This window comes from Panicum virgatum, chromosome 2K (assembly GCF_016808335.1).
Source record: "Panicum virgatum strain AP13 chromosome 2K, P.virgatum_v5, whole genome shotgun sequence".
NCBI classification, from domain to species: domain Eukaryota; kingdom Viridiplantae; phylum Streptophyta; class Magnoliopsida; order Poales; family Poaceae; genus Panicum; species Panicum virgatum.
This window is the reverse complement of record NC_053137.1, coordinates 6338653-6365070: the sequence shown is the minus strand read 5'-3', so window position 1 is coordinate 6365070 and position 26418 is coordinate 6338653. Positions and strand designations below refer to the sequence as shown.

The window sequence follows — 26418 nt, the reverse complement described above, 5'->3', positions numbered from 1 at the left end:
TGTCTTTGATTCCATAGATATTTCATTTAACTTGTTCATTATCGGTACTGAATACTGAGACAAGCTCAAAAGTCATGCAAAAGCTTACAGCCTGCATGTGTAATACACTAGTACAATTATCCCGCATGTCTCTTCAGCTACATGCGGCACCATGCGGGCTGCCGCAAAGTCCCACCTAAATAATGCGGCGACATGCGGGCTGCCGCATCGGCCCGCAAAACAGATTGCGGCGTGTGCGGACGCGGGGCGGCCATCCGCATCCCGCCCCGCTTGCATCCCTAGCTGTATGAAAGAAAAGATGCATACCATCAGTTCTCTTCTAGCTCCTCGAGATAATTGACTATATATTTATCCATCACTTATAGTCATTTATATACTCACGCTGTCATGCGGTGGGTGAAGAGAAAATAAATGCGGCCAAGCATTCATGAAGAAAATTAAAACATGTAGCATGATGTTGTGTATTTTTGTTCGTATGAATCTTTATAAAGAGGCACTTGAATGAATAGTAGTTGCTTGGAGGTTATAATTAATAATTTGAAGTGCACATAGAATGTGCTTCGAACCTATGTACATCAACATCACCGTTCTTTTGGGATCAGAGACAAACTTTATGGTCTTTCATTTTTCACATGAGAATGGAGATTGCAATTCCACAGATACACATGTTATACCTAGGAAGATCAGCAGATGAAAGCATATGCATGCATGATTCTCTACGGCTAGTTCCCATCGTTACATATGTATCCAGTTTGACACTAATTAATTAAGATAAATCCTTTGGAATATATCACTACGTCACAAAAAGATTTCTAGAGCCAGTTTTTGCCAAAGGTCCAATGTAAATGGTTGTGAAAATAAGCCATTTACAGGACCTGTGATGCTCCGGAAGGGGTAGTCAGTGAACTTTTGATGATACTTAACTGAAGAAGATTGGCCACCAAGAAATATTGAAAAAATGCTTGCAATTTTTTTTTTCAAAAACGCCACCCGGCCAGCCGCCCGTACCACACGGCTTTGCAGTACATGCATGGCCACAAACAACAGAGCTCTGTTTTTCTCTTATTTACTCTATTTGATGTCTCCAAAGCCATGCTGCTATGGTAACGACTTAGATGGTTAGCTTGCTCCATTTCTCATTCAAAGAGACATGCATGGGTACGTTCTAACTCAGAATGAGAGAAGAAACATGGGAAAGGGCTCCACACTATGATAACTAGCTTATCAACTCGTGCTCTCGCACCGGCTTATTAGGATTAATATAAACATAAGGTTTACAGCTAATAATTATAATTATCTATCTTAAGCCTTATTTCATCTATTAAATATTTTAACATACACTTTAAAATAAATATTTATTATTATCTAGTTGCAATAGATTTTATTTTGCATCACACCTTCATGTGTATTTAATATATATTTAATTGAACCATTTGCTTGTGAATTAGTATTCTTATCTCCATCGTCATACATAAATACATGGCGACAAATATTATGGATAGTATTTTTATATAAATAATAACATAAATGATATATTAACAATGATAGAAATAGTAATTTAGAATCTTATATTCGTATTGTTATAATTATATAATTTAGATTCAGATTTAGGGGTTACTTTAACTTTTAAAAATGGCATAACTGTATAATTTATATACAAATTTAGGAGGTTATTTGTATTATTTTTATAATGATATAGGTGGGTAATTTACAAGAAGATTAGGGAGTTACTTTAAATTATTTTTATAATGGCAGATGTGGGTAATTAGATACAAGTTTAGAGGGTTACTTTAGTTTACTTTTATTATAGCAGTGGTGGATAATTTATTAAGAAAGATAACAGATCCAATGACTATTATGATTAGAGTCGTCGGATTAATGGCTGGATGTTTCTAATTTTTGTGAGAATTTCTAAAACTTGTCTATTTTTTTAGAGTGTCCATAAGATCCTAGGTAGCTTCACATGGATGCTTCTAAAGAGCCTCCAACTAGTAATAGTAAGATATCTGGTGGTTCTAGAGAGGAAATAACTATAGTGTCTTTGTTTTCCGTGAACTACTAACTTGACAGATGCATGCAAAAGAACCTGCGATGATATTTTACTGGACGATGATTGGCTGACTAATTAAGCACACAAGGCACAACCATTTCAGCTCAAGAAAAAGTGATCAGATTTGTTCTCCAAGTCCAGGAAACGGTATGAGTAAAATATCACGTCTGTCATCACCTTGCCCTGTTCCTTCTTAATCACCTTGCCCTGTTCCTTCAAGTCTGTCAACTTGGCCTGTTCCTTCAAATCTGTTCCTTCAAATCCTTCAAATCACCTTGCCCTGTGCGTCCCTGGACCTTCCTTCAATCCAAGACTCTTCACTGTCAGTCTGTCACCTTGTCCTGTTCCTTCCACTGCAAAGTGATATGGTAGCTTGAGTAGAATGTTGAGCTGCTCCACCTTCTCCTGATGCCTCCCAAATCTAAAACTACATATAGATGGTACATAGAAACAAAGAACATACTATTTTCTCAAACAGAATACTGGTGGAAACTAAATAAAAAAGAGCCGCAGTCACTTGGATACTTAGAGGGATCCTTCTTACTTTGTTCATCTACATCCTCTTCTCCTTCAAGACACATACTATATATATACTACCCTTGTCCTTGTGGATAGTAAGGAGCAATAAGTCATAAATCTGGTTGAAGAGTAGGTGAACTGTTGCGTGTGCGTAATTAAGAATTTCTGAAGATAAAGAATTAATAGTTCGTGTTTTAGGCATGGCTAGGTGTGTATCATACAGTTCAGAGATTCCCTCAACAGCTTGCTTTCGGCGGTTTCTGTTTTCAGAGAACGCTACTATGTGCGTATGCATATACAATCTATGTGGGAAACGGTTTTGGTAATGTGATCTGGCTAACATTCATACAGGAGATGCAAAAGTATCTGATTTCTGTTATGGTAAACTGTGATACATATAGCCTGTTCAATTTTATATAAGCACGCTGAATTTCTGACAGAGTAATAATAACTCGGTCATTCAACAGTTATGATCTTGATCTCGACAACTCGAGCATATGCAAGCTCCAGGACTTTGTTGTGTAGCGTTTTCCAGAACACACACGCGTGCACGCACGCACGCACGTGCGTGTGCGTGCGTGCGTGCGCGCGTGTGTGTGTTCTGGAAAAGGCTACACAACAAAGTCCTGGAGCTTGCACGTGCGCACACGCGTGCACGGACAATTGGTTAGAACACAAGCAGAGTTACTTGACCTTTTTGCTATGTAGTGCTGCTGAGTTAAGCGTACTGGCTCATGAACTGCCATATATTTTCTGGTGTTTCAAGGCTGCATCTTTCTGAACTGAAAGTGCCAGAGAGGACAGGACACTAGTGGATTGGCCTATGATCCTGACTAGCTAGTGTTTTTTTTTTCCTTCAGAAGCCTGTGCGTAACACAATACTCAATGGCACAAAATCATATGCGCCCTTGTTTATCTATAACGACATCAGCATAATATGGCCTTAATTCAATTGGACTGATAATTGAATTTCCAGGAAAATCATTATCACACACATATCGTACAACATCATCATCCACGACATGCAATTTCACACGAAGGATACAAACTAATTAAAACTGAAAGAAGTTTGTAATTGAAAGTAGTTTGTAATTGAACGATGGGAAGAAGTTTGCATCGAAAGAGTAAATCATGGAGCGTTCACTTACTAGTGCATCCACCTTCATCTTTGTAAGGATTGCCCTTGAAGCCTTCCTTGCATCTGCAGAAGTAGCCAGGCCCATTCATGGAATCGACGCACTCACTATTGGCACTGACGCAGGCGTACCCCGCCCTGCCCTTGGCGGCGGCGCATGCCGGCGCGCTGCCGTCGTCCTCGCGGATGGCCCAGTCCAGCCACACCCGGCATGCTGCTCCGGCGCGCGTCCATGCGCAGGTCAGCTGCCCGGAACTTGGAGTACGCATGCATGCTGCTCCAATAATCCTCCAGGCAAGGAAAATAACATCTCGAGACAGACACTGTGAGATGTCGATACCTTTGAACTCGGTAGAACACAACATTAGTGCAATTATTAATGCCTGCAAATTAAATGACATAGATCTATCGACATCGGCCTGGGGTTCATCATCCAGCTGGAAACGTTTGAACTGCCAAATCAGTTGTGATGAGTCGATTACAATTGGCACCTCCGCTCATACTGGCTCTGCTAACATGCTCATTATCCCTGCCACATATATACTTCCCTGAATCCTCCCAAACCTATATATATTAGTATATTACTATACAACACAACACAGAAAATAATTTTTATCGCTCCCCGAAAGCATAAAAGCTGTAAGAAAGAAAAGATGCACACCATTAGTTCTAGCTCGTCGAGATACATAATTGACTATGTCCACAATTTTTTTTTATTTTATGTTTTATCCATCACCTATAGCCATTTATATACTCTCGCCGTCATACGGCGGATGTAGAAGCTAGACATAAATGTGGACAAGCATTCATGAAGAAAGTTGGTACTGTACTGCTGTGTTCGATATACGCAACTACTATTCATTATTCAAGTATCGCTTTGTTCATGAAGAGCTGCCCTAACCACACTGCTTTGCCTGCATGGCCACCGTACTAACACCAGAGCTTTGGTTTCTCTTATTTACTCTATTTATTTGATGTCTCCATAGACATGCTGCTATATATGGTAACGACTAGCGACTTACATGGATAGCTTGCTCCATTTCTCATTCAAAGCGTCATGCATGGGTTCTAACTCAGAATGAGAGAAGAAAAAAGGAAAAGGGCTTCCAAACTGTGACAGATGCATGTATATATATATATATATATATATATATATATATATATATGTATATATATGTATATATATATGTGTGTGTGTGTGTGTGACATATGCATGTAGAAGAACTTGCGATGATATTTTAAGATGATCTGATTAGCTGACTGGGCATGTTTGGCATAGCTCCACTCCAGTAACTCCATTATCGTGTGGTGCCAAACGCGTCCAGCTCCAATAACTCAACTCCGGAAAAAACTTGGAGTTGGGGGCCAACTCCACTTTTTTCTGGAGCTCCTTAAGAGGTGCTTCAAAAACACATGTTATGTACATCCTCATGGAGTTGTGGCAAAATTACCCACCTTTGCCACTGGGTACACACATACCCCTTCGCGAGAGAAAAAACGGCATCGTCCCCTTCTGCGCCCGTTCACCTTCCCCTTTCCTGAGCCGCTCGGGCCTCACGACCTAGCGCCCCCCCCCCTCGAGACCTCGCGGCCAGCCACCGATTTGGAGCGGAATGGATTCTACTGGAGATGATCTACCTCCCCATCTAGATATGGATGCGTAATCCCTTGTCAATCCCCTTTAATTTGTGTTCTTGTCACTCAATTTCTCTTGGAATCCATGGCGCCATAGCCTCTACTCCTTCTTCCTCAGGGGGCCGGACACCTTTCATCCTGCCGGCCAGGTCAGCCCCTAGCGCCCCCAAGGCCAACGAGGTTACCGGCGGTGCCCATGGCCAGGCAGCAGGGCTCGGCCGTGGAACAGGCCAGGGCCATGTCCCTGGCGCCGGCCATGGCCCTGGTGCGGCCAGCCTAGGCAATGTAGCGGCCGGCAGGTGTGCTGGCTCTGCCGTCAAGGGCCGTGGCGCGGCCGCCAGAGTCACAAGCGCTGCAACGGCTGTTGCTGCGAAGAGGAAATCAAGAGATGTGGTATGCAAAATTTTGGTTTTAGCTTTTCTCAATGTCTTGCAAATTGAGAATACTTGCAATTTCATTATCATGTTCAATGATACAAAATTGAAAACTAGTATTGCGACTGCTTGAATTGTTATTGTAATATCATGGTCAGGGTGATGCTATAGACTGGAATGACACAAATACTTCAGTCATACGTTCATTATTTGCCAAACAAGTTAAGAAGGGCAATAGGCTGAACACCCACTTGAACTCAGTAGGCTATGACGAGGTGGCAGAAAGTTTTTATCAAATGACAGGAATTCATGTAACCAAGCTGCAATTGAAGAATAAGTGGGATAAGCTTAAGCCCGGTTTAGTTGCATGGCAAAAAATATTGAAGGAAACCGGATTGGGGCGAAATGCTGCTCGTGAGATTATAATGGATGCCGAGTGGTAGAAGAAGACAAAGAAGGTGGCAATCTGAATTTTTTTTTGTAAAAATGATTGATCTCTAATAGTAGCAATGATTGATCTCATTTTGTTAACATTACAGGATATTTCAAGAAGTGGCAAGTTCAAGAAGAGACCATTACAAAATGAGGAAGACATGAGAACTTGGAACTTGCATGAGAACTATGTCAATGAGCATTACATTTTTAGTACTGCAGCGAATGCTGCAACGAAATACTGTAGCGGGTACTGTAGCGCGTGAGAAAAAAATGTACGGGGTAGAAACGACTATTCCTCATAATTCCTCTATTTTGTGGAGCTGGAGTTAGCCAAACACGTTTACAACTCCTTGTTTTCCTGGAGTTGGTGGAGTGGAGTTGAAAAACATAGAGTCGGTGGAGTGGAGCTGTTTTTCTAGAGTTGGAGTGCTCCCAAACAGGCTCGTTGGTACTCAAAAACTCGTATAGCCGTTTGTTTAAAATCTGCAAATCAAAGATGACGAAGGGAGGAATACCATGGAAATATAAGAAAATCTCCTATTAGCGATGATCAGATTTCAATGGAAGGAAGATAGTTATTCCAATCACTTTTCTCGATAGGCAGGGCGGGACTCAAGAAACCTGAGGGCTAGGTTACCAGAGTACGAGCAAGAGAACTTTTATCTGCTCATCTTTTCCCAGGATTTCTTTCTGAACTTGTACGGGTATGACCCGCGTTCCTTGCATATTAAAAACACTAGCTTGTTTAGTTCCACTTCTTTTCACAGGAGAACTTGCCGGTACCTCTAGACTCGCTTCACTGTCATTCCACTCGCGGCACTGGGTATCAGTTATCGGAGTGATCGGGGTGATGGTGATAGTTGTTACGATCCGTAACTGGTGATGAACCGCAAAGGTTTTGATTAGTTGACCCTGTTAACCGTAAAGAAAAGGAGAAAGATAAGTGGACTAGGCAATAAATGACTATGTCCATATTGTAATAACCCGAGTAAGTATCTGAGTAAGACCAATAATTAAGCGTACAACCATTTTAGCTCCAGAAACGATATGACCCCAACCATGCGTCCCTGGACCTTCCTTCAATCCAAGACTCAGTCTGTCACACCTTGCCCTGTTCCTTCTGCTGCAAAATGATATGGTAGCTACTAGCTAGAGTAGAGTGTAGAGCGGCACAACCTTCTCCTGATGCCTCCCAAATCCAAAAATACATAGATGGTACATAGAAACAAAGAACATATATACTATTTTTCTCAAACACACTACTGGTGGAAACTAAATAAAAAAGAGCAGCAGTCACTTGGATACTTAGAGATGCTTCTCACTTTGTTCATCCACATCCTCTTCTCCTTCAAGACATATTATATTATATATACCCTTGTCCTTGTGGATAGTAAGAACCAAAAAGAGCAATAAGTCATAAATCTGGTTGAAGAGTAGGTGATGGTGCATGTGCTTAACTAAGAATTTGTGAAGATAAAGAATTAACAGCTCAAGTTGTAGGCATGGCTAGCTAGTTGTGTATACATATCATACAGTTCAGAGATTCCCTAAACAGCTTGCTTTCGTCGGTTTCTTCTTCAGAGAATGCTACTATGTGCTTATGCATATACAATCTATGTGGAAAATGGTTTTGGTAATGTGATCTAGCTAACATGCACTACTGGAAACTGGAATTTCCCTGAGAGTGAACATACCCACAAGGAAATACAAAAAACCGACAGAAAAATAGAAAAATAATTTCCCTGTGTGTACACCGACAGGGAATAACCCCCAGGGATATAACAACAGGGGAAGAAAAATTTGCCCATCGTTTTTTTTATTCCTGAGGCTTTTTACAATTGCTCTGTCGGTGGGCTTCTCTCAGGGAAATTCCAAGCCACCAGATCTGGTCTTCATTTTCCTGTTGACAAAAACCCACAGGGAAATTATTAGCACACGCACGGAAATTCCAAACCACCAGACCTGGCCATTGTTTCCTTGTCGGTCAAAATCCACACAAAAATAAATTGTGCCGATAGGGAAATGTTCTTTCTTTGTCAATAAAACCTGACAGGAAACCACATATTTCCCATCAGGTTGAATAATTAACAATTGTTCCGACAGGATAATTCATTCTCAAGCAACATTAATTCAAATCAAATCTGAGCAAGTCCTTTGGTCGACTCTAAAGAATGTATCGGGAATTGGGAGTTAGCCGTCTCGTAGGAGTGATAGCTAGGTTTTTCACGGAGTTTCTTCGTATGATTGAAAAAAGAGTCCTCTAGGTCGGAGAAAACAAGAAGAAGATTGTTCACCGGTCTGTCTCCCAACCTCTTTAAAGCAGCTACCTACCATGATATGGTCTTGGGACAGCATTGGCACCTCCGTTTGCTAGATCTTCTAGGCACTCTAAAGCGCTTCCACGAGAGACAGATGGACTTTGAGTTATAGACGGTATATATATATATATATATATATATATATATATATATATATATATATATATATATATATATATATATATATAGGTAAAAATACAATTCGGAAGGATTTTCAAATGCAGCAAGTAAACTTTCACCTTAAACCACTACCTAGCACTATTATTATAGCTACCAACTACGCAAACCAAACCCACAGTTTAACAATCTACCACAACAGCCTTGACGCAGCTGCTAGAATCATAGTTTGCTTGCTGCTGTGCCACCATCTATTCAAGTGTAAGATTTCGAGGCAGCCTGAGAAGAACCAATAACCTGCATGGGCATGGCTTAGATTAGTTGCTGCAGTTATTTATCCCTATTTGAACAATGGGAAACTGAATAGTATCACAACTTTCTTGTGTTGTAACTAACACTTTTGTACCAATGTGCTAATTGTCACAGTTAACAAAATTTTAACAGAAGTTATCACTAAAGTTGTTTGAACCTTTACTGAATTTCAGAGTTGGAAAAGGGGCTTATAAATAATTAATGGAAATGCACATATACTCACAATTGCTTAAGCAGCTGATAGACATTGTAGCACTGGCTCTAGTATTTCCTTCCCTATGTCCGGATAGTGTCCCTGCAAGTCATATTCAGATTGATCATGCTGTGAAAAAGACGGTTTCCAGTAGTGATGCATTATTCTAACAGGAGATGATGCAAAAGTCTCTGATTTCTGTTATGGTAAACTGTGATACATATAGTCTGTTCAATTTTATATAAGCACGCTGAATTTCTGACAGAGTATGTAATAATAACTGATCGATCATTCAACAGTTATGATCTTTTGATCTCGATTCTCGACAACTCGAGCATATGCAAGCTCCAGGTCTTTGTTGTAGCCTTTTTCAGAACACACACACACACACACACGGACAATTGGTTAGAACACAAGTGGAGTTACTTGACCTTTTTGATATGTACTGCTGCTAAGTTAACCGTACAGGTCCATGAACTGCAGTATATTTTCTAGTGTTTCAAGGCTGCATCTTTCTGAACTGAAAGTGCTAGAGAGGAGAGGACACTAGTGGATTGGCCTATGATCCTGACTAGCTAGTGTTTTTTTTTTCCTTCAGAAGCCCGTGTGTAACACAAATACTCAAAGGCACAACTCATATATGCTTCCATGTATATCTATAATGACAGCATGATATGGCCTTAATTCAATTGGATTGAATAATTGAATTCCGTTTGGGGTCACTGATATATATGTATCTCGGTAATTTCCAGGAAAATCATTATCGCACACATATCGTCTCGCACAACATCATCATCGCGATCGACATACAATTTCACACAAAGGATACAAACTAATTAATTAAAACTGGAAGCTTAGTTATTACAATTCTTAGTTAAACATTATACTTGATTATTAGAAACCAAACTTAATAAGTATGAGCTCAACCTTATCACAACCAGGTCTTGAGCTTCACTAGTTTTTAACGTGGTCCAATAGCTAAGCAAACTTCGGGTACACTACAACGCAACTTCAAGAGATCCAAACGACGACTGGTTGTGCCATTTACCCACACACATGGACTACGAATCACCGATACGTCTGGATGGTCGCCGTACCCGTATCCTATACGCCCCGATACTCCGATACGTCCCAATACACCCCAATACGCCCCGATACACGTATCGGATTAATTTGATTTAAAAATAAATTATTTAATTCGCGATACGCGTCCGATACTCGGCGATACGTCCATCCGATACATTGGGCTGTAATATCTCATTTTGAAGCCCAGCCCAAGATGAAGCCCATCAAAATATCAAGACCGGCCCATCCAAAAACCTAGCTACTAAAACCCCCTCTCTACCTCACTCCGCACACCACATCCACAAACCAGCGCCGCCGCCGTCGCTGGCTACTCTGTGCTCTCTTCTGCGCTGTCGTGCTGCCGTCCACCCGTCCCAGTCCCTTGCGCCGGCGGCTGGGAGCGAGCGGCCAAGCACCTCCGCCTGGATCTGGATCTACAGCCGGCGCATCTCATCAACGGGGAACGTGCTGTTCGGGGACGGCCGGGACGAGGAAGGACAGCTCCGCGAGATCTTCGACGTGCTGGGCTACCCGGACGAGAGGACGTGGCCGTGGTTCTCGTCCACGCCGTTCGCCATCGAGTGGCTGCCGTTAGACTACAGGTAACTTGGGATCATTTTGTTTGTTCGTTTCTTTTGCTGCTACTGCTAGTCTGCTAGCCTGCGATTGAGTTTTTTTTTCCCATGACTTGCATCTCGTTGTAGACCCTGTGCGAGAGGTAGATAAATGGATTTGAGTTGTTCATGTCTTGCATTTCGTTATAGATAATACGTTACAAAGCATGGCTAGTTCAAGTGCAAGTGGAAGTTCAACTTCTCCTTTCCATCACCTAATCGCAGTGCCCCTGCTGGTAGTGCACAAGTTGATCCCAATCCTTCTGACGAGAGATTGCGTAAAACTCCTCTGTGGAGGCATGTTAAATTACTTGAAAAGAATGCTTCTTCTGGAGGAAATGCAAAATCTCAGTGCTTGTATTGTGATCACATTATTCCTGGGAGTTACTTTAGAGTAAGAGCACATCTCATGAGGGAACCTGGTAAAGGCACATCAATTTGTGGTGCTGCCACACCAGAGATGGTGGACCAGTTCCGCAAGGAAGAAGAAGCAGCACGAGTTAGTGCTGATGGAAGCTCAAGGAGGAGTGTTCCCATGCCAGTGCAGCTCTCTGCCTCAGCATCATCCTCTGGATTGTTGCCGCCAACAGGATCTAAGGCATCATCAAAGAAGAAAAAACAATCTGGTATTTTGGAGAGTTTCCGCATTGAACTCCGACAAATGGCTGATGCAATTATTGCAAGAATGTTCTACACAGGAGGTTTGTTGTTGTATTATTTATTTTCTTATTATCAAATTGCAATCTGGTATTTTTGATTCTTAGCTGCTAAAATAGTTTGTTTCTTTGGATTTGCAGGCGTTCCTTTCAACTTGGCAAGAAACCCAAACTATCGGGCTGCATTCAACTTTGTGGCAACACATGAAATGGGTGGGTATACCCCTCCTGGAATCAACAAGTTGAGAACAACTCTCCTACAGCAAGAGAAGACTAATGTGGAGAAGCTGCTTGAACCCATCAAGAGCACCTGGTCCACAAAAGGGGTGACAATTGCAGCTGATGGTTGGACTGATTCTCAGAGAAGGCCCCTTTTGAACTTCATTGCTGTGACAGAGAGCGGTCCAATGTTCTTGAAATGTGAAAACACTGAAGGAAAGGCAAAGACCAAGGAGTACATTTCTGCCCTCTTGATTGAGGTTATTGAAAAGGTTGGATCAAAGAATGTAGTTCAGGTGGTCACTGACAATGCAGCAAATTGCAAAGCTGCTGGTTTGATTATTGAAGCAAAGTACAGCAACATCTTTTGGACTCCCTGTGTTGTCCACACTTTGAATTTGGCATTGAAAAATATTTGTGCTGCAAAGAATGATGAAGATGAAAATCCAGAACTTAAATGGATAAGTGATATTGCCGGGGATGCTCTCCAAATCAAGAATTTTATCATGAATCATGGCATGAGGCTGTCAATGTTCAATTCATTTAGTAAGCTCAAGTTCCTAGCTATTGCAGACACAAGATTTGCATCTATCATTGTTATGTTGAAGAGGTTTCTTCTTCTCAAGGACTCGCTTATACAGATGGTAATCAGTGATAAGTGGAGAACATATAGAGAAGATGATCAGGAAAAGGCCAATTTTGTGAGACAGAAGGTGCTTGATGACTATTGGTGGGATCAAGTGAAATACATCATTGATTTCACTGATCCCATTTACTCAATGCTAAGGGCAGCAGATACTGAGAAGCCTTGTCTGCACTTAATTTATGAAATGTGGGACAGCATGATAGAGAAAGTAAAAACTGTTATTTACCGGAAAGAAGGGAAGGGGCCGCTGGATGAATCTGAGTTCTTCAATGTTGTCAATGACATTTTACAAGATCGTTGGCTCAAAAGCAACACCCCACTCCGTTGTTTGGCACACTCTCTTAACCCTAGGTACTATAGTGAACAATGGCTTTCAGAAGACCCAAACCGTGTAGCCCCACATATGGATCCAGAAATTTCAGAAGAGAGGAACAATTGCCTTAGGAAGCTTTTTCCAGTTACAGAAGAGCTTAGGAGAGTTAAACAACAATTCGCTGATTACTCACTGAAAAGAGGCATCTTTAGTTTACCTGATTCAATTGATGACAGAGCTCATTTTGATCCACTGCAATGGTGGGGCATCTATGGGTCTAGGACCCCCAGAGTTGAAAGAATTAGCTTTTAAGCTGCTTGGGCAGCCAGCTTCTTCTTCTTGCTGCGAGAGAAACTGGAGCACATACAGTTTTATCCATAACCTGAGAAGAAACAGGCTCACACCTGAACGTGCTGAGGATTTAGTGTTTGTGCATAACAACTTACGTCTTCTTTCAAGGTGTAGTGATGAGTATCTCACAGGGCCAACACAAATGTGGGATGTTGGGGGAGATGGCTTTGAGACATTTGATGGTGTCAGTATTCTTCAAGCTGCTAATCTCACTTTGGATGAGCCGGAGTTTGAGGTTATGATTGCAGAAGATGATTGAACTTTAGCATGAAGAGATAGCCTGCATAATCCTTTGATTTGGCCTTGTGCCTTGTATCTCTATGTTATGTAGTACACTATGTGGTTGTGTTTGGCTGTTTGCCTCTCCATCTTGAACTACTTGCTATGACCTTGCCTATTATTTATCTTGCGTCGTCAGGACTACTTGCTATATGTTTATTGAATATTCTATTATGTTTATTGAGAAAAATAGAAAAAATTAATTTATATTTATATATTTGACGTATCGGCGTATCGTGGTTTTTGGAGATTTGCCGTATCGCCGTACCCGTATCGCCCTACCCGTATCGCGTATCGGTGAAACATAGCACATGGAGCTTAATTGGGGCTAGTGTAGTATGTGCATCTAAGCATCACCTGTGCCTCCTTCAGCGGGGTAGAAGTAACCATAGAGATTGGCTCCTCGCCTGAAAAATCGTAACAAATTAAAGTCAATAATTTCCAATGTAGGGAAGCAAAGTAGTTTGTAATTGAAGGATGGGAAAAAGTTTGCATTGGAAGAGTAAATAATGGATCGTTCACTTCATCACTTACTAGTGCATCCACCTTCATCTTTGTAGGGATTGCCCTTGAAGTCTTCCTTGCATATGCAGAAGTAGCCAGGCCCATTCATGGAGTCGACGCACTCACTATTGGCACTGACGCAGGCGTACCCCGCCCTACCCTTGGCGGCGGCGCACGTCAGCGCGCTGCCATCGTCGTCCTCGCGGATGGCCCAGTCCAGCCACACCGGCATGCTGCTCCGGCGCGCATCCATGCGCAGGTCGGCCGCCCGGAACTCGTAGCCGTCCTTGTCGGCGAGGAAGGCGACGTCGCAGGGGCTGTGCTCCATGCCGTCGTGCGGCCATTGCTCGAAGTAGACGGCGGTGTCGGTGAGGCCCGGCGGGATGTCGACGCGGCAGCAGCCGACGCTGGCGCACCTGCCGTCCGTGGGGCTCTCGGGGCCGGCGCAGTAGGTGAAGCAGCCCATGTAGTACTGGTAGTTGTAGCGGCCGCCGCCGTCGCCGGAGTTCATCCAAGCCCCGGTGTTGCAGCCGAGCACCACGAACATGTTCCGGGAGTCGGAGATGCGGAACACGCTGCTGGGGCGCAGGTCCACGCGCCCGTCGGACGCGCCGACGCGGCGGCCGACCGGGCTGTAGCACTTGTAGGCCACCGGCAGCAGCACCTTGGCCTCCGGCCGCGGCGACACAGACAGGCTCGCCACCGGGATCGTGCGTGTGCCGGCGGACCGGAGCACCGGCACCGCCGCGGTGCCGTTGTTGACACAGAAGATCTCGAAGCCCTTGCTGCGGGAGCAGCCGGCGCCGATGCCGAACGGGTAGGGGATGTCGACGTCGCCGCACTTCGTCGGGCAATTAGGCTCCGCGGCGGCGGCAGCGGCAGCAAGAAGCAGCGTGGGCAGCAGGCATAGTGCCGGCGACATTGTTCTTGGTTAGATCGGGTTCAGTGGCCAATGAATGGCGAGCTTTTGATTTAGTTTGCAGGGACCATTGGCATGGGCTAACTGCGTTTAAATAGCAAAATGCAGCTACCTGAATCTTCTCCAGCGGCCCATGTAGTAGGATGTTGCTATCTGTCGACTGCAGATGGGTTTGTCGATGAGACAATATCATCGTCTACATCAATAAAACGAATCCATTGTTAATTACTACATCGATGACATCGAATTCATCGAAAAGGATGACATCGACAATATCATCGTCTACATCAATAAAACGAATCCATTGTTAATTACTACATCGATGACATCGAATTCATCGAAAAGGATGACAACAAGCCTGTCAGAGTCGCTCGTTTTTCAACGTCTAGATCATCATCGTTTTGTGGGCGTCGCTCACCCAAGGTGCAAGTGCCTCATACAAGTTTTGAATTTCCTGAATTTGCGCCAACGAAAGTATATTGGAACTAGAAACAGGAACAGAGATTTTAGTAGTCTGCACTCTGCAAACCCTTGGCATGGATTCCCCGCGTTTAAATAACAATTCATCAGCGCGGTCCTTGTAGGATGTTGCTATCAGTCAACTGCGTATGGATTTATGGACTAAACAACCACATCTTCTACATCAATGAAAAGATTTGCTACATAGAAGACACGATTTCATTGAAAAGGATGGAGACAAGCCTATCAGACTAACTCATCTGTCATCCTCAAGATCACCATCGTTTGCTGAGAATCATTCACCCAAAGTCTAAGGACCTCCTCCAAGTCTTTAATTCTTGAATTTGCATTGGACCAACGAAAGTGTGGAACTAGAAACAGGAAGAGAGATTTGTGTAGCTAGTACGTAAGCACGTAAAATTAAAGCTAGCTAGGTGTTTTAATTTTAATTAGTAGTCAGTTTATAACGCATTCCGTAACGCAATCAACAACTACCCTATCACGTTAACAGCCATATTACTCTTAAGGAGAGTGTTATATATATACCTAGGCTTAAGCTACTGTCTATTAATAACATGGATAACCTTAGTATAGTTTATTGTACTAACTAGAAAGCTATATATCTTATTACCCATTAGAAATGTTGGAATGGCCGGATATTTCACACTGTGTTGTAGAGGTTGGAATATTAAAATATTCCTTTATCTAAAAATTAGAAATGTTGGAACCGTGGAGCATAGAGCACATCCGCAGACAATCATGCATGACAGTGCACGGCCAGACAATGTATGCTTAGTGTGTGTGTGTCACCTGTGATTCCTAATTTCCTACAAGCCGCGGCGTCAGGACAATTTGTTAGATATCTATGCAATTTTCGGTATATTTTAATTCCAAATATTAATATCAATTTCATGATATAGATGAGTGATAATGTGTGTACAAGATATGTGCATGTGTTCATGTTATTCTCACTAATAAGCATGAACAAAGAATTAAACCAGAGTAGGTTTAGTAAGTACCCCAAGGCGGGACCAGTGCCGGAGGCACCGGTTGCGCCGTTACCAGCTGGAATAGACATGATATTCGACTGGTCTTGCTCGAAGTAGCCGAACTATGTCGATGCAGGAAGATGTTCGCAGTGCAGTCCCACGAACGGTTACGCCGGAAAGTAGACGAAGTAGTCGTTCGCACGAGCAGTTACGCCGGGAACTAGACGAAGGAATCGTTCAGGGAGCGAGCAGTCGCGACAAGACGCTTCCCAAAAACCTAATTGCCCGCGTCCCATGCAGGACCTTCAGCGAGCAGAGGTTCCGGAGGCCCTGCTCTCGCTAGACCTGTGCGCGCAGTGCTAGCGGTGGGGAAGGCAGAAAGCAGCTGAGGGAGAAGGGAGAGGTCTCCTGAAGAGGAGTACCTGGATGAGTGCTTGAGATGAGTGAGGATGAGAGGAGAGGGTGCTGGTTTATATAGGCACGATATGCCTCAGGTTCAACGAACCTGGACATCATGAATGGCTTTGATGAGCGGCAGTTAATGTGCCTCAGGTTCAACGAACCTGGACGTCGTAAAGAGCCTTCAATGTCCGGTCATTAGTGACGACATTAACCCTCTGTTTTAATACTCTTTACTGCAAAACATCCTTCTCATCTCAGCACATCACGTCGCACCGCACCGCACCGGCACCTGCACGTCACGTCCGGCCGCGCACGCGCACGGTCATGCGCACGCGCACGCGCACCGCCCGTCCGGCCGGCCGGCCGCACCGCGCCGCGCCTCGCCTCGTCTCGGCCTCGGCCTCGGCCTCGGCCACGGCCACGGCCACGGCCCGGCCCGGCCCGGCTCGGTGAGGCGAGCGAGCGCGCGTGCGTGTGGTTCACCGTCCTCCTCTTACCGGCTTCACAAGTGGTGTACACGAAGTCCACCTTTTAAGTCGGTTGAGATCCTCCTCAATTCCCGGTACGGAATTAAGCATTGATTCCCTAGCATTAATAGTGGGCTTTAAATTCTTTTAATGCTTTAGAAGTAATGGGCCAAGCCCATTACTCCAACAATCCCCACCAAGAAATTCAAGCCACACTAGAAATACCCTCATTCCCTCATTGATATACCAGTATTCGACAGAGACTGTTAAGTTGAACTTCCATCTAGGACAAAGGCTACACTTATTCACAACTGTGCAATGGACTATGCCTTGAATTGCCAGTTTTGTGCAAACAAGTTTGACCAGAGCCCTACACTGGTACTAGGCTGCAAAAGCATCCCCGCGGTTTGGAGCTTATAAGTCATACTCCAGGCCCTTCATGAGTTTCTAGAGAATACCCAATTCTCATAGTCCATGACCAGTGGTCAAACTCATATAGGTGTGTTCCTTTCAGATGTTCTGTAGGACAACATCTTTGTTTCAAGAAAACAACTCATTTGTTTAAAAGAAACCACCTGTCACACATTAAGGTATAGACCAACCTGCCATACAGATTAGAAGAGAAATGCACCTTATACACGGAATGAGCCCTTTTCACAAAGGTTCTCTTCTCACAGTCAGACTTTAGTTTGTTTCACCATCCTAATTCACGGGATCTCCGATCACATAGGACAGGTTTCCACTATAGAATGACTCACGTGGGTCTCAAGCCCAATTCCATAGATGCATTGTCTATCACATTTCGTGAAAGACCCTTTGTAAACTGATCTGCCAGATTTTTAGCCGTCTGAACATAGTCCAGGGCTATAACTCCGGAGTTTCTCAATTTTCTGACAGATTTCAACCGCCTTTTCACATGTCTAGATGACTTCATGTTATCCTTTGAACTATTCACATTGACAATTACCGTTTGATTGTCACAGTTCATTAGGATTGCCGGTAACGGTTTTTCAACTATCGGCAAGTCCATAAGGAGCTCACGAAGCCACTCAGCCTCAACAGTGGCGGTATCTAATGCTGTGAGTTCTGCTTTCATAGTTGATCTCGTTAAGATGGTCTGCTTGCAAGACTTCCAGGAAACAGCTCCACCACCAAGTGTAAACACATATCCACTTGTGGCCTTTATCTCATCAGCATTAGAAATCCAATTTGAATCACTATACCCTTCTAGTACCCTTGGGTACCCGGTGTAGTGAATTCCATAGTTCATTGTCCCCTTCAGATAGCGCATTACTCTTTCAAGAGCCTTCCAATGATCATCTCCCGGGTTTGAAACAAACCGGCTCAATTTGCTTACAGCAAACGAGATGTCAGGTCTTGTAGCGCTCGCTAAATACATTAATGAACCAATGATCTGAGAATATCTCAGCTGATCTCGCATTATCCTTTTGTTCTTTCTAAGAATTAAACTGGCATCATATGGTGTTGAGACAGGTTTATAGTCGCTATAACCAAAGCGACTTAACACCTTCTTCACATAGTGAGACTGTGTAAGAATCACCCCACCATTGATCTCTTTTACCAGTTTTATATTAAGGATAACATCAGCTTCTCCCAGATCCTTCATCTCAAAATTTTGAGATAAAAACTCTTTGACTTCCTTAATCACATTAAGGCTAGTGCCAAAGATCAGTATGCCATCCACATACAAGCACAAAATCACTCCTTCAGCCCCACCATAGCGATAGTACACACATCTGTCAGCTTCGTTCACAACAAAGCCGGCAGAGGTCAAAGTTCTATCAAACTTTTCATGCCACTGCTTAGGCGCTTGCTTGAGACCATATAAAGATTTTAACAACTTACAAACCATTCCTTCTTGACCCTTTGATACAAACCCATCCGGCTGATCCATATAGATCTCCTCTTCTAACTCTCCATTGAGGAAAGCCGTCTTAACGTCCATCTGATGAACGAGAAGACCATAAGAGGCTGCCAGGGAAAGTAACACTCGAATTGTGGTCAATCGGGCAACTGGTGAATAAGTGTCAAAGAAATCTTCTCCTTCTTTTTGGGTATAACCCTTGGCCACAAGTCTAGCCTTGTACTTTTCAATAGTACCATCTGGCCTAAGCTTTTTCTTGAACACCCACTTGCATCCAACCGGTTTACATCCATAAGGACGTTCAACGACCTCCCAGGTTCCATTAGACATAATAGAATCCATCTCACTCCTTACTGCTTCCTTCCAATAGTCAGCATCAGGAGATGAATATGCCTCTTCAATGGTTCTGGGTGTATCATCTATGAGGTATACAATGAAATCATCACCAAAAGACTTTACAGTCCTTTGTCTCTTGCTCTTTCTCGGAGCATCATTATTATCCTCCTCAGGATTTTCTACAAGTGTATGTTCATTGTGTTCTATCGGCTCAGCAGAGCCATCATCCTCGATGAACTCTTGCCTAGATGAACTTGTTTCATCTCTCATGGGAAAAATGTTTTCAAAAAATGTAGCATCTTTGGACTCCATTATAGTACCAACATGCATGTCAGGTACTCCAGATTTCACTATTAAAAATCTATATCCAACGCTGTGAATAGCATAACCTAGAAAGATACAATCCACAGTTTTAGGTCCAAGCTTACGTTTCTTGGTTATTGACACACTCACTTTTGCCAAACAACCCCATGTACGTAAGTATGACAGTGCTGGCCTTTTCTTCTCCCATTCCTCGAATGGAGTTATCTCTTTATTCTTTGTAGGAACACGGTTTAGGACATGACATGCAGTCAATATAGCCTCACCCCACCATTCCTTGGAAAGTCCCGCTGTATCTAACATGGCGTTAACCAAATCCGTTAGAGTGCGGTTCTTTCTTTCGGCAACCCCATTTGACTGAGGTGAATAGGGAGGCGTCCTTTCATGAATAATACCATGTTCCTCGCAGAATAAAGTAAATAAATTTGAGAAATACTCGCCACCACGATCTGACCTAACTCTTTTGATCTTTCTCTCAAGTTGGTTTTCTACTTCAGCTTTATAGATTTTAAAGTAGTGTAAAGCTTCATCTTTTGACTTCAACAAATAGATGTAACAAAATCTAGTACTATCATCAATCAAAGTCATGAAATATTTTTTACCACCTTTTGTCAACACTCCATTCATTTCGCACAAATCGGAATGAATTAATTCTAAGGGTGCCAAGCTCCTTGCCTCCGCGGTCTTATGAGGCTTACGAGTTTGTTTTGATTCAACACATACATGACACTTAGAATTTTTGACAAAAGTGAACTTTGGAATTAAGCTCAAATTAGCTAAGCGCATCATACAACCAAAATTAACGTGATAAAGCCTCGAATGCCAAACATTTATTTCATCAACGTTAATAACATTGTATGCAATTTTATTACAAACATCTGACAAAGAAAGACGGAACAAGCCTCCGCTTTCATAACCTTTTCCAACAAAAGTACCAAACTTAGACAAGATACATTTATTGGACTCAAAGACTAATTTGAAACCATCTCTACACAGTAGAGAGCCGCTGACTAAATTCTTCTTGATGGTGGGGACATGCTGCACGTTCTTCAGCTGCACGGTCTTCCCCAAAGTAAACTTCAGATTTACCGTACCAACACCAAGAACACGCGCATGTGATCCATTCCCCATCAGCAAGGAGGAAGTTCCGCCGGTCTGGTAAGAAGAGAACAAAGAAGCATCAGCACAAACATGAATATTAGCACCAGTGTCAACCCACCACTTGGGTGAACCAAAGACTGAAAGAACAGTAGGTAATAAATTACCGTACCCCGAAGTTCCTCCAGGCTCGCTAATAACCATGTTGGCGGAGTCGTTGCCTTTGCGGTTCGGACACTTTGCAGCAAAGTGATCCGTACTAGCGCACACATAGCAAGCTCCCGTCTTCTTCTTCTTCTTAAAAGTGGTTGTCTTCTTAGTCTTTGGTTGGTTCTGCGGTGGCTTTTTCTTGTTCTTGTGGGAGTTGTTCTTCTGAACAAGATTGGCACTTGAAGCACCAACAACTCCTTTCCCACGTATGTCCTTTGCTCTCGCCTTCTCCTCAACATCAAGAGTCCCTATGAGTCCATCTATTGTGAACTCCTGTCTTTTGTGTTTTAGAGAAGTAGCAAAGTCCCTCCAAGAAGGTGGCAGCTTAGAGATTATACCTCCGGCCACAAACTTATTGGGTAACACACATGGGGACTCTTTGCTGCAATTTTTGAGATCTTTTGCCAGAGTATGTATTTCATGAGCCTGTTCCACTACAGAACGGTCTTCGACCATCCTGTACTCAAGGAACTGCTCCATGATATACAACTCACTCCCGGCGTCAGATACTCCATATTGAGCCTCAAGAGCATCCCACAATGCTTTGCCAGTTGGCAGCCGGATATAAGAATCCACCAGGTTATCACCGAGAACACTAATGATCAAGCCTCGAAAGAGAATATCAGCCTCATCGAATGCACTCCCTTCCTCTGGAGAGAATTGTTCAGGCTTACCCTCTTTCACATGGATCACTCTCGATAGTGTTAACCACAGTATAAGCCGCTCTTGCCAACGTTTGTAATTTGAACCATCAAAAGGTGGTGGTTTGATTGATGCAGCAAAGCTAGATACCGAAAGCCTATTAACACATTTAGGTTTTTGGATTGTTAGATATCTAGGCAATTTTTGGTATATTTTAATTCCAAATATTAATATCAATTTCATGATATAGATGAGTGATAATGTGTGTACAAGATATGTGCATGTGTTCATGTTATTCTCACTAATAAGCATGAACAAAGAATTAAACTAGAGTAGGTTTAGTAAGTACCCCAAGGCGGGACCAGTGCCGGAGGCACCGGTTGCGCCATTACCAGCTGGAATAGACATGCTATTCGACTGGTCTTGCTCGAAGTAGCCGAACTATGTCGATGCAGGAAGATGTTCGCAGTGCAGTCCCACGAACGGTTACGCCGGGAAGTAGACGAAGTAGTCGTTCGCACGAGCGGTTACGCCGGGAAGTAGACGAAGGAGTCGTTCAGGGAGCGAGCAGTCGCGTCAAGACGCTTCCCAAAAACCTAATTGCCCGCGTCCTGTGCAGGACCTTCAGCGAGCAGAGGTTCCGGAGGCCCTGCTCTCGCTAGACCTGTGCGCGCAGTGCTAGCGGTGGGGAAGGCAGAAAGCAGCTGAGGGAGAAGGGAGAGGTCTCCTGAAGAGGAGTACCTGGATGAGTGCTTGAGATGAGTGAGGATGAGAGGAGAGGGTGCTGGTTTATATAGGCACGATATGCCTCAGGTTTAACGAACCTGGACATCATGAATGGCTTTGATGAGCGGCAGTTAATGTGCCTCAGGTTCAACGAACCTGGACGTCGTAAAGAGCCTTCAATGTCCGGTCATTAGTGACGACATTAACCCTCTGTTTTAATACTCTTTACTGCAAAACATCCTTCTCATCTCAGCACATCACGTCGCACCGCACCGCACCGGCACCTGCACGTCACGTCCGGCCGCGCACGCGCACGCTCATGCGCACGCGCACGCGCACCGCCCGTCCGGCCGGCCGGCCGCACCGCGCCGCGCCTCGCCTCGTCTCGGCCTCGGCCTCGGCCTCGGCCACGGCCACGGCCACGGCCCGGCCCGGCCCGACTCGGTGAGGCGAGCGAGCGCGCGCGCGTGTGGTTCACCGTCCTCCTCTTACCGGCTTCACAAGTGGTGTACACGAAGTCCACCTTTTAAGTCGGTTGAGATCCTCCTCAATTCCCGGTACGGAATTAAGCATTGATTCCCTAGCATTAATAGTGGGCTTTAAATTCTTTTAATGCTTTAGAAGTAATGGGCCAAGCCCATTACTCCAACACAATTTGCCGACCCATCGAAGCTTACGCCGCACAGTTGAAGCTCACCCTGCTGAACGGCCTCAACCAGCGCCTCTCCAACACCGCCGATTTCATCACCAACACGAGGCCGCTGCCGTCCTTCACCTCGGCGGTGAATATGCTTCGTCTGAAGGAACTCTGCCTCGCCAACGACAACAAGGTCGCCTCCAACTCCGCCCTTGCCGCTTCGACTATGGCTGCCTGTTCCTCGTCTTCCTGCCGCTCCACGCCCTTGTCCTCGCAGCCTCGTGGCGGTGGCAAGGGCAAGGGCAAGGGCGGCAAGGGTGGCGGAAACGGCGGCGGCAACAGCGGTGGCGGTGGTGGTCGCGGCGGCGGCCGCAACCAACAGCAGCACGGCGGCCAGGGTTCCCAGAGTGGAACGCAACCCGGTGCCCCGCCCAACAACCCATGGGCTACTTCAACTCGTGGGCCTGGGGCCCATAGCAGCAGTGGCGTCCTCCCATGGCGCCGCTCCCTCAGGCACACACTGCCTTCGCACCGTCGCAGGTGTCGCCTCCTGCGCCGGCGCCCGCCGGCTATCCTGCGCCAGGTGGCTGGGACCAGGCGGGTCTCATTGCCGCCCTGAACCAGATGGCACTTCAGGGCGCCAATCCATGGGTGCTCGACACCGGAGCGACATCGCAGATGTCCTCCAATGACGGTATCCTTTTCTCCCGCCTTCCCCATTTGCCGTCTTTCATTACCGTCGGCAATGGCTCTTCTATCCCAATTTGTAGTCGTGGCACTTCTACCTTGTCTCTAGCTGGTCACACCTTTAAACTCAATAATGTTCTTGTCGCTCCTCAACTTGTACGCAACTTACTATCCGTTCGACAGTTTACTCGCGACAATAACTGTTCTATTGAGTTTGACGCCCTTGGCTTTTCAATGAAGGACCCGAAGACCAGGACCGTGATCCTTCGCTGCAATAGCGATGGGGATCTTTACACCATCCCCTCCACCCCGCCCCCAGCCTCCTGTCATCTCGCCGATGCCTCCGCCTTGCTGTGGCATTCACGTCTTGGTCATCCTGCGCCTGCCGCCATAGCTTCACTTAATAAGTTATCATCTATTTCATGTAAACATACCATACGTGGTCTCTGTCATGCTTGCCAGCTTGGCAAACACTTTCGGTTGCCATTTACTAGTTCATCATCTAGCACTTCAGCTCCCTTTGAACTCGTTCATTGTGATGTTTGGACATCACCGGTGCTCAGTATTTCTGGTTTTAAATATTATCTTGTGATAGTCGATGATTTCAGTCACTATTGTTAGACGTTTCCTCTTAGGCAGAAATCAGAGGTTCATAATCATATTGTCAATTTTGTTGCTTACGCTCACACTCAATTCAGCTTGCCTATTCGCTGCTTTCAGGCAGATAATGGCACCGAGTTCGTCAACAACGCCACTGCTACGTTCCTCGCTGCACGTGGCGTTCTTCTTCGCACCTCGTGCCCTTACACCTCCGCTCAGAATGGCAAGGCTAAATGGATGCTGCGCACCTTGAACAATACCATCCGCACCCGACTGATCCATGCCTCCATGCCTCCCACCTACTGGGCGGAAGCTTTGGCCACCGCTGTAGTTTTGCTCAACCGGCGCCCCTCCACGTCCATCAACAATGACATTCCCTATCATCGGCTATATCACAAGATGCCAGATTACTCCATACTTCGGGTCTTTGGCTGTCTATGCTATCCTAACCTTAGTGCCACGACATCTCACAAATTGGCTCCTCACTCATCAGCCTGCGACTTCATTGGTTATCATTCCTCCCAGAAGGGCTATCACTGTCTGGATCTCTCCACTCATAGAGTGATCATATCTCGACACGTTGTGTTTGATGAAGCTAACTTTCTGTTCGCAGTTACCAAGCCGCCACCGGAATCACTTGACTTCCTTGTGCAGGGTCGTCCTCCCGCGCCAGCTCCGTCCTCGGATGTTGAGCGAACGCGGTTCTCCATCGATCAGTCGGACCTGGCCGACCTGGACCCTGCCATTATTTGGCATGGCCCCATCTGCCACGCGCCCACTGGCACCCGCCGGCCCTTCACCGGCGCCTGCAGAGCCTGCGCAGGCCTCTGCCCCGGCCGGCTCTCCAGCCGACCACCAGCCGGCCGCTGCGGCCGTACAGCGGCCACCTGCCGGTGCTCACCGGCCTCTCTGCGTCTATGTTCGGCAACTACGACCTCCAGAGCACGTCCAGGGCCCTGTGCGTCCGACTCCTCTTCGGCACAGGGTGGCGCCGGCTCCTTCTCCGATACCTCACGCACAGCCCTCCCTTGGGCCGACGCGGGTCTCCGTGCCGCGTGCGCCGGCATGGTCCCGTCCGGTGACTCAGGCTCAGACGGGCTCCCTTCCACCACCACCGGGCCGCCTCACGCTCTCTGCGACTCACGCCTCACCACTCCCGGCCAACTATCGCAGTGCCCTCGCCGACCCCAATTGGTGCGTTGCGATGGTTGACGAGTACAGGGCGCTCATCGACAACGGCACCTGGCGGCTTGTCCCTCGCCCGCCTCGTGCCAATGTCGTCTCCGGCAAGTGGATCTTCAAGCACAAGTACCACTCCAACGGCTCCCTCGCTCGCCATAAGGCCTGGTGGGTCGTCCGCGGGTTCTCATAGCAGCATGGACTCAACTATGACGAGACTTTCAGTCCGGTTGTCAAACCGGCCACGATTCGGGTCATCCTCGGCCTCGCCGTATCTCGCTCTTGGCCGATCCATCAACTCGACGTGAAGAATGCCTTCCTTCATGGTCATTTGGAGGAGACAGTCTACTGCCAGCAGGCGCCTGGATTTGTTGATCCGACTGCCCCAGATCACGTCTGTCTCCTGCAAAAGTCCTTGTACGGACTCAAGCAGGCTCCTCGGGCTTGGTACCAGCGCTTCACCAGTTACATCAGCACCCTGGGTTTTGCTGCTTCGGTCTCGGACATCTCTCTCTTTGTTTACAATGAGGGCGGTCATATTGCTTACTTGCTGCTCTACGTCGATGACATCGTCCTCACAGCTTCCTCGACTGCCCTACTTCACCGCATCACTGAGCGTCTACACTCGGAGTTCTCCATGACAAATTTGGGAGATCTTCATCACTTCCTCGGGATCTCTGTCACCCGTTCTACTGATGGTCTCTTTTTGTCTCAGCGACAATATGCGGTGGATCTTCTTCAGCGTGCTGGCATGGCAGAGTGTCACTCTACAGCCACACCCGTTGACACTCAAGCCAAGCTGTCTGCAACAGATGGTGATCCTGTTGAGGATGCCTCGCAGTACCAGAGTCTCGCCGGTGCACTTCAGTACCTCACGCTGACTAGACCCGACATCGCCTACGCTGTTCAGCAGGTGTGTCTCTTCATGCGTGATCCCCGCGAGCCTCATCTTGCGCTGCTCAAGCGGATCTTGCGCTATGTGAAGGGCACACTGTCTACTGGTCTTCACATTGGCACTGGACCAGTGGATCGCCTCACAGCCTACTCTGATGCGGATTGGGCCGGCAGTCTTGATTCCCGACGGTCTACTTCCGGCTACTGTGTCTTCCTCGGCGACAATCTGGTG

General features: G+C 45.6%; 2 protein-coding genes across 2 annotated transcripts; one reads left to right on the top strand and one right to left on the bottom strand.

The window, feature by feature from the left end:
- Positions 1 to 10982: 10982 nt before the first annotated feature.
- Positions 10983 to 13211, top strand: LOC120694999. The gene is made up of 3 exons (XM_039978330.1): positions 10983 to 11468; positions 11565 to 12861; positions 13061 to 13211. The coding sequence occupies exons 1-3, from the start codon at positions 11177 to 11179 to the stop codon at positions 13209 to 13211; spliced, it is 1740 nt and encodes a 579-aa protein (XP_039834264.1). The 5' UTR covers positions 10983 to 11176.
- Positions 13212 to 13549: 338 nt separating this feature from the next.
- Positions 13550 to 14657, bottom strand: LOC120694998 (wall-associated receptor kinase 4-like). Its single transcript, XM_039978328.1, has 2 exons — positions 13766 to 14657; positions 13550 to 13638 (listed from the first exon to the last, which is right to left on the bottom strand). The coding sequence occupies exons 1-2, from the start codon at positions 14655 to 14657 to the stop codon at positions 13550 to 13552; spliced, it is 981 nt and encodes a 326-aa protein (XP_039834262.1).
- Between the last annotated feature and the right edge of the window lie 11761 nt (positions 14658 to 26418).